This window comes from Sander lucioperca, chromosome 2 (genome assembly GCF_008315115.2).
Source record: "Sander lucioperca isolate FBNREF2018 chromosome 2, SLUC_FBN_1.2, whole genome shotgun sequence".
Classification (NCBI taxonomy): domain Eukaryota; kingdom Metazoa; phylum Chordata; class Actinopteri; order Perciformes; family Percidae; genus Sander; species Sander lucioperca.
The window spans coordinates 25722062-25734561 of record NC_050174.1 but is presented as its reverse complement, the minus strand read 5'-3'; the positions used below and the strand labels follow the sequence as shown (position 1 = coordinate 25734561).

Genomic DNA, 12500 nt, shown 5'->3' with positions numbered 1-12500 from the left:
AGCCTTGGGCATGAGGAACCCCGGAGGCCTTCGTTGTGTCTGCCGTCCCAGAAAGCAGGCCAAAGCAAGGCCCTGTGAAGCGTGAGCGCCGCAGGTTGCTATTGGAGTTGAGACGCCGCTGCCTCTGAGTGGCCTGCGTAAGCGGGTAGGAGGCGTTGCTGATGGAGGAGTCGGAGACGGTGCTGTTGTCTGCCTCAGCGTCCAGCTGAACATCAGAGAAGACCCTCCTGCCGTTATCCCCTCTGCAGTCAGCTACCAAACTGGATGGAGCCTGGAATGATATGAGACATGAGATTCAGACATTTAGACTTTTCACAGAAAGAAAAGCATAATAAAAACACTAAAGATGGCTCAATTCCATTCAGGTATCCAAGTGAGCCAGCATGCACAATATCAGCACCATGTCACTTTTAACACCTAAATAGAATGCAGCCATTTTTAATGTCACATATTATACATGAGCTTTTCATGCTATGACAAGTAAACATGTCTACAGTTAAAAATTGACATAAATGTGCCAGTGCTATTCCCCTAATACAACAAGAAAATACATATAGGAAGAGGAGACAAGTTTAAATGATTAAAATATAAAGTTAAAATGCTGGTGATTTAGGAAACAGCTTGCTCCTACTAGCCTGGTTGACACCAGATCCTTCTCAGTTGTAACTGAGATCCTTCATGGTCATGAGGCCGGGTCGGAGGCCGTCATGTTGAATAGAGCTCCCCCTACTGCTTTGGAATAGATATTTGGCAACACTGTGTAAAAACAGTCTGTCTGCCGTTTCCTCTTTCTCTGTTCCTCCGACAATGCATACCAAGCTTTCTGCTTCTATTTAGCCGGCTCAGCCATGACGATAGTGTGAAAAACTCCATCGCTACCTTGTTAGCCGGTTCCTGAATGGGCGTATGTGTGCAGTGCCGTGTCAAGTCAAGTCAAATGTATCTAGAAAGCACATTTAAAAACATCCCACGTTGACCAAAGTGCCGTACAAACCAGAGGTTTCTAAAATAAAAAAATAAAAAAGAACAAAAGACACATTGCACACCGCTTATAGGCATGAATAAACTCAAACGCTAGCAATTTAAAGTGTGTTTTGACCCGGACTTAAAAGAGTCAACAGAGGGAGCAAATCTGATAGGGAGGTGAATGCTGTTCCACAGTCTAGAAGCCGCAACAGCAGAGGCACGGCCCCCCCCCGAGCTTAGGTTTAGATCGCAGGACAACCAGGAGCCCCAAGACAGCCGACCTGAGGGACCTGGAGCTAGAGGAAGGGGTTAGGATGTCTGCCATATCCTGGTTTTATTTGTCCAGTTCTGAGATATCCAAATCTGAGATTTCTGCATCCGTCCCAGTAATATGTGAAAAAAAATCATCAACAAAGTTGATCAGAACTTTCCAGAGACAATGTCCTGGTTACTCTAAATCAGTGTTTCTCAAATGGGGGTACGTGTACCTCTAAGGGTACTTTGGAGGACTGCAGGGGGTACGGGAGATTTTTTGCTAAATGTTTTTCAGTTACAAGGCTGTAGTTACTTCTGTCTTTTTTGGCTCCAAGTTTGTCACCTTTTTTAAAGGTTTTGTCACTTGTTTTGACCTATTCTTGCCTTTCTTCTTGACTTTTTTCTGTCTTTTTTTCTTCAAAGTTTTTGTCACTTTTTTTTCAAAGTTTGTCACTTATTTGAATTCAGAAAGGGCTTTATTGCCAAGTACGTTGCACATACGAGGAATTTGTCATGGTGTTGTTGGAGCATGTCACACATTCAAACATAAGAAGGATAAAAAGATATAAACAATATAAGTATAAACATATACACACAGTATGTATTAATAACGATAAAATAAATTAAAATAAATAGTAAAATAAGTTAAACAGTAGTAAAAAGGAACGCTACAGCAGAGTAGGTACAGTGGCATGAGAGGTGGGGTGTGGAGAGAGTCAGGGTGGTTTCCGGGCCTTGTTAATAAGGCTAGTGGCGGAGGGGAAAAAACTGTTTATGTGGCGTGAGGTTTTGGTCCTGATGGACCTCAGCCTCCTGCCAGAGGGGAGTGGCTCAAAGAGCTTGTGTCCGGGGTGGAAGGGATCGGCCACAATCTTTCCAGCACGCTTCAGAGTCCTGGTGGCGTATAGGTCCTGGAGCGGCGGTAGATTGCAGCCAATCACCTCTGCAGACCGAATGACACGCTGCAGTCTGCCCAGCAGCGTACCAGATGGTGATGGAGGATGTGAGGATGGACTCAATGATGGCTGTGTAGAAGTGCACCATCATTGTCTTTGGCAGGTTGAATTTCTTCAGCTGCCGCAGGAAGTACATCCTCTGTTGTGCTTTCTTGACGAGGGAGCTGATGTTCAGCTCCCACTTGAGGTCCTGGGAGATGGTAGTTCCCAGGAAGCGGAAAGACTCCACAGTGTCAATTGTGGAGCCACAGAGGGTGATGGGGGCAGGTGGGGCTGGGTTCTTTCTGAAGTCCACAACCATCTCCACTGTCTTGAGAGCGTTGAGCTCTAGATTGTTTTGCTTGCACCAGGTCACCAGGTGGTCAGCCTCCCACCTGTAGGCGGACTCGTCTCCATCAGAGATGAGTCCGATGAGGGAGGTGTCGTCCACAAACTTCAGAAGCTTGACGGACTGGTGACTGGAGGTGCAGCTGTTGGTGTACAGGGAGAAGAGCAGAGGAGAAAGAACGCAGCCCTGGGGGGATCCGGTGCTGATGGACTGTGAGACGGAGACGTGTTTCCCCAGCTTCACATGCTACTTCCTGTCAGACAGGAAGTCAGTGATCTACCTGCAGGTGGAGTCAGGCACACCAAGCTGGGAGAGTTTGTCCTGAAGCAGAGCCGGGATGATGGTGTTGAAGGCAGAGCTGAAGTCCACAAACAGGATCCTGGCGTAGGTTCCTGCGGAGTCCAGGTGCCGGAGGATGTAGTGGAGGGCCAAATTGACTGCATCATCTACAGACCTATTGGCTCTGTAGGCAAACTGCAGGGGGTCCAGGAGGGGGTCGGTGATGGCTTTGAGGTGTGAAAGCACAAGGCGCTCAAAGGACTTCATAACCACAGAGGTCAGGGCGACGGGTCTGAAGTCATTAAGTCCTGTGGTCCTTGGCTTCTTGGGGACAGGGATTATGGTTGAGGTCTTGAAGCAGGCTGGCACGTGACATGTCTCCAGTGAGGTGTTAAAAATGTCTGTGAACACTGGAGACAGCTGGTCAGCACAGTGCTTCAAGCTGGATGGGGAGACAGCATCCGGTCCAGCAGCTTTCCTGGGATTCTGTCTCCTAAAGAGTCTGTTGACGTCCCTCTCGTGAATGGAGAGAGTCGTCACTGAGGTGGGAGGGGGGGTGTAGGTGGAAGGGACCTTTAAGGAGGGCATTGGTGGGGGCCCAGGACCCTGCTGAGGTGGGCGAGGTGGAGGTGATGCACAGTGGCTGTAGCTGTAGGGAGGTCTTTGGTTTTCATATCGACAGTAGAACTCGTTCAGGTCGTTGGCTAGGTGTTGGTCATTGAAGGAGTGGGGGGTTTTAGGCTTGTAGTTGGTGATCTGCCTAAGTCGTTTCCAGACAGTCGCAGAGTCATTAGCTGAGAACTGGCGTTGGAGCTTCTCAGAGTACCGATGTTTAGCCTCCTTCACTGCCTTGCTAAATTTGTACTTTGACTCTTTAAATCTGTCTTTGTCCCCACTCCTGAACGAGTCTTTTGTCACTTTTGTCGCCCTAGTGTTGCCTTCCTTCTTTTTACAGTGTTTTTTTCGAAGTTTTTATTACTATTTTCGACCTATTCTTGCCTTACTTCCTTCTTTCTACCGTCTTTTTCCAAGGTTTTGTCACCTTTTTTCATCAGCATCTAAATGTTTCCCAGGTACAAGGCTGTTGTTTAGTAAATCTATCGCTGACAGTGCTGTATTGTTCCTCTTTATATACAGTAGACTTTCTTTTCTACCAAAAATTATTCATGCTGGTTAGAGCTTGAGAACCACTCGTCTAAATGATGTTGACAGCCTGATTTATTGATAAAACTACCTGCCTGGTTAAGCACCACAGGGGGTCAGTTAGAAATATCTTTTGTACCTTTGAGACAATACCTGATCGAGACAAGATCTATTTTAATTTTTAAATAAATTAAATTAGCCCAACAGAGTCTAGCACTGACCACTCCTCATCATGAATGGTCCTAGGAAAAAAACACAAAAAGGGTTCTAGTACTGACGCTATCCACCAGCTTGGTGAAGGGACTGCTGGAGTTCCAGCTGCACCACTTCTTATGCAGCTGCGGCAGTGGAGGGAGGAAGTCCTGGAAGGTGCGTACGCTCCACGCTCTCGGCCTCGCTAAGCCACCGCTGCTGTCCTTGGTGGACCTGGTGCCAGTGGGTGAGGTGGTGGGGTCTGATGAGGGCCAGTCACTTGCAGGGCTGGGGCCGGTGTCACTGTGCCGCAGAAACCTCTCCCGCTGCTGGAAGAGACACAGATTGCATATATGTAGAAATTAAACTGAGCAGTGTGGGTCTGTCTGCACTGCAGTGGGCACCAACAGAGGGCTTTTAATACCAAAGATGTGTGCGTGATTCAATAACAAGACGCAAGCTGCTCCGTGCAGGTCATTGACTTGTAGCTGCAGTTGAGTGCTTGAGCATAATGCCACCTCTGATATATGAGCTGTTTATGTTGTGTGCTCATCTTCATTCCTAATTAGTTTGTTTAACCCTCCTGTTGTCCTCGGGTCAAATTTGACCCAATTTTCAAAAAAGTTTCCATAATCAGAAATTTGGATTTCAACCAAAAAGAAATAACGTGGATGGTTAGTTTCCTATAACGCTCTTCACAAGTAAAATAAATGTTCAGTTCACTACTTTCATTGAATTTGGGTGTTTTATTCCATTTTATAGCATTTGAAAATTGATAAAAGAATGTTGAAAAAAAGTGAGTAAAATGTTGGAAAGACTAGAATTACATAGTGACAAAGACACTGGCTTTTCTCATGGTAAATGTTAATGAAAACAGATGGATAATACCATCAGGCAACATCTTACATTACATCTTAAACATCTTATTTACGAGAGCGGTCTGAGAGACCTCCATCTTACAGCGAGGTGTCTGAGCATGACTGGCCGAGCGACGAGCTAAAGGCCGGGGCAGGCGCTTGCTGGCTGTCGCCTCACTTCATGGAGGTTCTCAATTCCGAAAACTTTGAAGCAAATTGTCAATTCGGCATCAATTTACGCAAGACTGCCTATATTCGAAATCTAAACAGTTAATTTCTCGTCTAAAACGTTGTCAGAAGTGAATTTAATGATGAATAAGATGGTGAAAATTGTTAAAAATGTCCCGTTGTTGGTTGTTGCTCTGTCTGCAAGTTCCGAGTTGGCAGTGGGTGTGACTTATAAGTTCGACCAATCAAGTACACTTAGGAAAAGGGAAAAGACCCTGCTCTGAAGTAGGAGCTAAAAAAGTACGCTACTGAGGCCAGAGGAACTTAAAAATCCCCAATTTTTTCCTGTCGGAACACGACAAAAAAAGTGTTCTAGGAACGTTTAGTTCTAAGAACTGCAAAAATCCCTCCGGTCAGAAAGCCCCTAGTGAACAGTTAAAAAGTACTCTTTATTGATTACTTTTTTGTGTCAACCAAAATCCTCACTCTGTAGTCGTATCACTGCGTGCAGCAACACAGTCCTTATGGTAGGGACATTAAGTCTGCTGATCGCACCTGCTACATTTCCTCCTAACACTTGAATTTCTATCGCCGATTGTGTTGTGTACTACATTAATGGATTAACAAGAAGGAACTGTGCTGATTAGCTCGGCCTGCTCAGTCACACAGCCAGCCAGCCGGGTGTTTGTGGCTCACGTACCAATCTCAACCATTTATTAAGTAAAGTAAAGCTGTCAAGAGAACAGCATGGGCTTTGGAATGATTTCAGTCACGTTTGTGATGTTGTGTGTGTATGACAAAACTCTTACCATCTGAACTGTACTGTACATTACAGGTTCAAGCAAATCATTATCTGAGAGGAGGACTCTTTACTGTATTGACACTTGTAATATTTGCTTTAGCAACCAGGAGAGGCTGATCAACAGGTTGGATGTGCAAAGGCCACGTTATCCTTCCTGATCGGTCAGCTGCTGTTGATCGGGGGAGGGGGAAGGTTTTAGGGGTTGCAACCATCAGACAGAAAACGAGTCCAGATAATCCTTTACACAGAGTCACTAGCAGCTAGATTTGTCTAGACAAGAATTAGCTAGGGGTTTAAATAAAATGTTCTTTTGGTCACTAAAGCTCCACGAACACAATGGTAACTTTTAGATTTGACACACCAGGTGAGAAATCAGCCACCCGGTGGGGTCTGAGACCCTTAGGGGCACCTGGAGGAGCTTGATTTACTCCCCAGAAAAATATGAAATAGTTGAATTAAGTCTCTTGAATTTTGGACAGCAGGAAATGTACAAGACCACTTTGATCCAGACTTCACTGCCTTGGTCTCTTCACTCTGCCTACAGCAAAAAAAGGTTTTAAAGTCTTCTCATTGCCTTAGTGTAACTAAATTGCAGCAGTCCTTCGAAGGGGTCCTTTGCAACAAAATGTTATCAAGTGGGGGTTTGTGGCATGATAATAGTACACAAACCTGAAGGTTCATCTGGCAATTACATTGAGAAGATGCATTTGGGTTTTTTTCAGTGACCTTGGTCGCTATTAGCACAAGCAACATTTCTCAAACATTATTTACATGGATGTCTGCATCAAGGACACACACAGGCAGACCACACACACGCCCACACGCGCACACACCCGTGCACACACGCACGCACACACGCTGGGAATCTGGCTCTGTAGATAATACTCCATTAGCCTAGGCTGCAGAAAAGCTTGCCAGTCCTTCAAAAAGCTGCCAAAGCTATTTTATGCCAACTCTTATTCCAAGAGAATACAAAAGAGAGCAGAGAAAAAAACGTTTGGTCGAACCGTTGCTTCTTCTTCAACGCTTCTTCTTATTAGGAACACTGGGCCAATTCAAAGCAATAAATGCCCTGTCACCTCTGTTCAGGGATAATTTCCCCAAAGCAAGGATATCACCCACAGAGAGTTTGGCCTTGAGATTAAATAGACACTTTTACTGTCCACTGTATAGCATCAAAGCTACTTTCAGATAGACCCTATGTTGAGATATTTCAGTCTGGACCAAAGTGGCGGGCCGACTGACTGACACTGCCATCCACAGAGCCACGCCGCTAGCATGTCGATTTTTAGGGCTCCTGAATGTGTAGCTTCATAGACAGTAATGTCCTAACTAGGTGACAACAAAGACAGCTGCATTGGCATGAAACTAGGACTTATTACCGTGTGAGGTGAGAAAGGTATCCTGCTTGAGCTAGGAGCTGAAGATACAATGAAAACCTCATCTGCACCAAGGTCAAGTTCAGTCAAACCGCTGCAGGAAAGGTCCACCTCTGCACTCTGGGAAACATCCCCGCCAGCACTGACTGCAGAAACACAGAACAAAAATATAGACACAAAATATATTTAGAGAACTGATGACAGTAATCGTTTTGAGTAGAAGCACAGAGCAGTTTCAGAGAGAAATTGCAGTATTTACAATACAGCCGTATTTGCCCAGTTTTGGTCAGTGTAATTATGTGTGCACGTTGTAACCTTGTACATTATCAAAATGTTCACCCGTGATGTATCATTTATGCAAATGTGCCGCATTGATCTCATTCTGCCTACTTTTTAAAGTAAGGACTGTTTGCCACTCAGAAAAGCAGCAGAGCGTGTGATGTTGTACTGCAACTGAAATGGTTCAATGAAACAACATGCAGAGTAGGCTAATCGCAACTGCTGCTTTGTTTATAAGAAATGAGTTATGGTGTAAACTCCTTACACCGTGACTGGAGCACACAGAGAGGGGGACTGTACTCCCCTGTTGTTTAAACTACTCCCAGGCTGCTTTGTGGGTTAAATGCCACAACCCACAAATCTCTCAGCCTGGTTTCACTGAGAGAGAGAGAGAGAGAGAGAGAGAGAGAGAGAGAGAGAGAGAGAGAGAGAGAGAGAGAGAGAGAGAGAGAGAGAGAGAGAGAGAGAGAGAGAGAGAGAGAGAGAGAGAGAGAGAGAGAGAGAGAGAGAGAGAGAGAGACTGGATTGTTCCAGGATCAAGCCTTTGTGCAGCTTTAAAACTAACGCAACTTTCCTTTCCATTGAAAACTTAACAGGCCCACCCAGAGGGTTCCTCGTACACACTTTGTTTTAATTTAAAGTCATATTTTACAACATATTCATAACACAATAGTGATGTTTGGTAAATCTTTCCGAGGAAAAATCCTGTTTCCCATTTCCAGAAACAACAGTGGCAATTTGCTTGGAATAAATAGAAGAAGAACTGGGTGGTTCGCAGGAGCAGAAATAACCACCAAAGATAACCATACAAACAAAGTGCACCACCTCCAGCTCCTCATCAGCAGAACATCCAACCCTGCACTCACTGTATGACTGACAAGTAATCTCCTGAGAGACATCGCAGCATTCGTGGCACATTCCTCAAATCCCAGACCATCACTTTTAAATGGCTGCACTAAAACTTTATCAGATCACGGCTTTACCAGGAAATGAATTAATGGTAGATTTATATTCCTGAAGGTATTATTATCATTCCTGAAATTGTTCTAGTCAAAAGTCTTAACATGTTGTGTAAATATAAATCAAAATGAATGGCATCCACAGTAAGTGCAATTCATGGGCTCGCTGCAATGCCTCTCAGTGATTTATTTGTCATACAGAGTATCTTAGGAGTTTGCAAGAGGAAGTGAGACCAACCAGAATATACATTTACATGAATACAGCACTTTGAATTGTTTTAAAGGTCAACATCAATCCCATATATCAATCTATCCACTGTGTGTGTGCAGGTGTGTGTCGATTCGTCCCAACCTGAGTGTGGCGGGCTGTCGTTGTTGTTGTCCTGCTCTGTAGTTGCTTCCAGGTTGGTCTGATTCTCAGCCATCAGCTGCAGCTCGCTGACCTCAGCCAAGGTGTTCTGGACCCCCTCTGGCACCTGCAACACCAGCACAATGCCGTTTAGTTTCTCCACGGTGCTTCATCATGACACCAAACATGTTACAAGTACATGTGTTCCTAGAGGGGATCAAGCCCCAAAGCCAGCCGAGGCAATGTCTTGCAATGCACAGAGCCACAGCACAGCACAGCGGTAGTCAACACAGATTCATGTATACATTGTGTATACATAAATGTTGTTTTTTTTTGCTTTTAACTGTGTGTGTTGTCTGCATGTGTGTACTCCTGCTATCTGGCCCGCTGTAATGCTCTATAGCAAGAACAGTGTGGTGGCACAGCTTTCACAGGTGAATATCTCATAAACATAAAACCAACTATCTGCATGACTCCATACTAGTAGCAGGAAGTGAAATAACATGTTTTTGTGAATGGGGTAAGGCTGCAACTAAAAATCGTTTTCCATTATCAATTTGCAGACAATTTGCAGACGTTTTGTCTATACAATGTCAGGAAAAAAAGCCATATAATATCCCACAGCACAAAGTGGTGTCTTTAAATGTCTTGTTTTGTCTGACGAACTGTCCAAAACCCAAAGATAATCCGTTTACTATCACGTATGATAAAGAAAAGAATCAATCCTCAAATTTGAGAAGCTGGAACCAGAAGTTTGGTATTTTTGCTTACAAAATTACAAAAATGAGACAAAGAAAAGATGAGTATTACTTAAAAAATATCTATAAAAGTACTTTGATGCAAGATGTAATTGTTACCAAGACACAACTAACAGGGATAATAAAAGCTAACAGGCTTTAATATTATTGATATACAGCCTTTAGGGAGTTACTGCAAACATGTTCCTCCTCTGAGAGCATCACAAAACATGATGTGAAGAATCTGAATAACACAAAGTACCTAAGTACCAATTTCAGCAGTTTCCAACTCATTATTTCATTATACAAATAACTATATCTTCTTTCAAAACTGCATGACCTGATGTGAACCTGAGGTGGTGCGGCTCTGTGGGTAACAGTGGCCAGCAGTGGACTTCAGTGGCAAAGAATAAGAAAGACAATATTATAGAAGTGTCCAGTATTCCCCGAGATAAAGCTCTGTTTTCAGAGGAATGCCAAACTGACAAATAAGGCAATAGAAGAAGACAGGTAGGTGAGGAGAGAGAGAGAGAGGATGACATGTAGAGAGTAGTCTCGCATTGCCAGACCTTCCCCCACAGCGTTGCGGAGGAGGGTCTGGCTAGTCCACACAGCATTCCGGGATGGAAGAAAAACGTGCTCTGGTTTATTGGCATTTCTTTAAACCAATCACAATCGTCTTGTGCGGTGCTAAGCGCCGAGCGGAGCCACGGTGCCTCTGCTAAATAACCTCGGGAAGGAACTTGGGGTTTTAGTTAAAGGTTTTAGTTAAAAGTTGTTTTAGTCGTGCAACAGAAAACTCAGATTGGACAGATAGTCTAGCTAGCTGTCTGGATTTACCCTGCAGAGATCTGAGGCGCAGTTAACCATAGTCCAGAGTTTAAAATTACACACAAAGAAAGTGGTAGGTAACGGACATCTGGTCGGAAAGAGTGAAATCCGACGGATTTTCCGGTGGCAACTGAGCAATCCCGAAAGTGGAACATCGTGGATATAGACTATGTAGAGAGGACAAAGGGAGAAGAGGGGGAACAAAGAAAACACAGTAGTGTCGGTACCTCAGAGTTGCTGGATGCACAGGAGCTGGCTCTTTTTGGACACAGTTTGGGTCTGGAAAACATACAGTAACACAGCAATTCAGTTTATAATTACAGAAACATCCAAAAACCAGCTTTTATGAATGTCCCCTATGTTTTTTTCCAAGAATAAAAATCCCTCTGGTGTTCAGTTTGACCAGAAATGTAAAAATGGACACTATCCCATACAACTGTACTGAAATGGGAGCTTTTTGGACACAGTAACCACCTCACTCAGTATATAATAGCTCCAACATACCTGTGGCTATTTCCCCTCAATAGTTGCTCTATTGTGGTGTTGGATGATGGAGCAAGATGCACCACGATCATGCATTCACACACATGCCACAACTCTAGCAGTTCACATAGTGGTTGTTACTGAGATGTTATTGCTATGCATTGCTTTTTCCTGTAAGGATGTCACTTTTTCCCTGCCGACAGCCATTGTCCAGTATTTGTTTCTTCACAGACACATTGATGGATATTAATATTGGATTATTTTAACACTTACCTTATTTTTAATCATGCTTTCCTGTCCTCTTCTTTAGTCCATATGAACCAATGAAGCATGCAAAAATACTTGAGCAATTACCCTCTTATTAAAAATGACTCTCACAGCTGAATGAGTTCATTACCAGCCACTGAGGGCAACCCCTGCTGGGACTCTCGTCCACCTTTGGCTGTTTTCTGACCAGAGGGGACCTTGGGAGTTAAATCTTACTGCTGCTTTTTAAACTTGCAAGATCTTGCCTCGCTCGCCAGGCTAGTTGTTTTCCAATGATTTCTGTGAACTCATTTAAATTAATAGGGAACAACTGAATGAGGAAAAAACAAACAGATAATGAGGTGAGGCTGCTCATGAGTTTCATGGTAATGCCTTCCTGGCTTCTGAATGACTCGTGTTGTTCTTGCGTATTACACATTCATTTTATTGAACACGTGTTTCCAATTTCCCTGTCATTAATTGTGAGAACCTGTGGAGTTACTGTGCCTAACGGATGAGTTGGAGACACCGAGCTGCATTTGAAAATAACACAAATCATATTTAACAGGGGTGTTTTTCACAACAAGCTGAACACTAAAGGCCGACGCAAATCTAAACCTTCCTGAATTTTGAATCTATCTATACTAGTCGGGAAAAACAGTAGGCTTGTCAGAACAGATAGTATTACAAGGCACCTTAGTTAACCCCTCAGCTTGTGTTCAGTGTCCCCTGGGATGGACAAGAGGGAACAGCTTGTAAATTACACCTTTTGATTGTCTGACAATGCCAACGACACCAAACTCACTCGTTTTAATTCTCCTTGTTGCTCCCACCCCCCCACCCCATTCCCCGCCCATTCACTTTCATGCAGCCTCTGAGTTTTTGTGTGCTGGAATTGATGCCAGGTGCTGTACCTTGAATGCCCCGCTGTCTATGGTGAGAATGCTCCACATCAAGGAAGCCGCACAGTTGCAGCCAAACCCAACTAATAACCAAGGGTCACCGCATCAGGGACTGAGGCTTCCAGCTGAGTCAACATAACAAGGTGGTGACTGTGTATGTGCGAGTGTGTGTATTTACGGTGTGTGTGTGTGCATTTACTGTTAGATCGGCCCATTTTCATTTATGGGAGAAATCAAAGATAAGACTTTTTTGTCAGGAGAATATTTACTCAGGACTCAGTTAAATGTGGTTTATGTTTCAAAAAAGCGAGAAGAACTAAAAAAACAACAATCTGAAGGTTTTATCTAAGAAAACCAGAAACTGTAAAAACTAAGTTCCCAGCCATGCC

The 12500-nt window shown here is 44.0% G+C and overlaps 1 protein-coding gene across 3 annotated transcripts in view; it reads right to left on the bottom strand.

Moving 5' to 3' along the window:
* si:dkey-112e17.1 overlaps positions 1-12500 on the bottom strand; it is a 25817-nt gene that overhangs the window by 1206 nt on the left and 12111 nt on the right. For 2 of the 3 annotated variants that reach the window (XM_031300529.2, XM_031300527.2), the window contains exons 3-7: positions 10708-10759; positions 8916-9039; positions 7329-7471; positions 4206-4448; positions 1-271 (exon numbers count right to left, since the gene is read on the bottom strand). The exon at positions 1-271 is cut by the window's left edge and continues 1206 nt beyond it. In XM_031300529.2, the coding sequence (XP_031156389.1) occupies positions 1-271; positions 4206-4448; positions 7329-7471; positions 8916-9039; positions 10708-10759 (833 nt within the window). The remainder of the gene's footprint in view (positions 272-4205; positions 4449-7328; positions 7472-8915; positions 9040-10707; positions 10760-12500) is intronic. The other variant, XM_031300528.2, reaches the window with a different exon arrangement.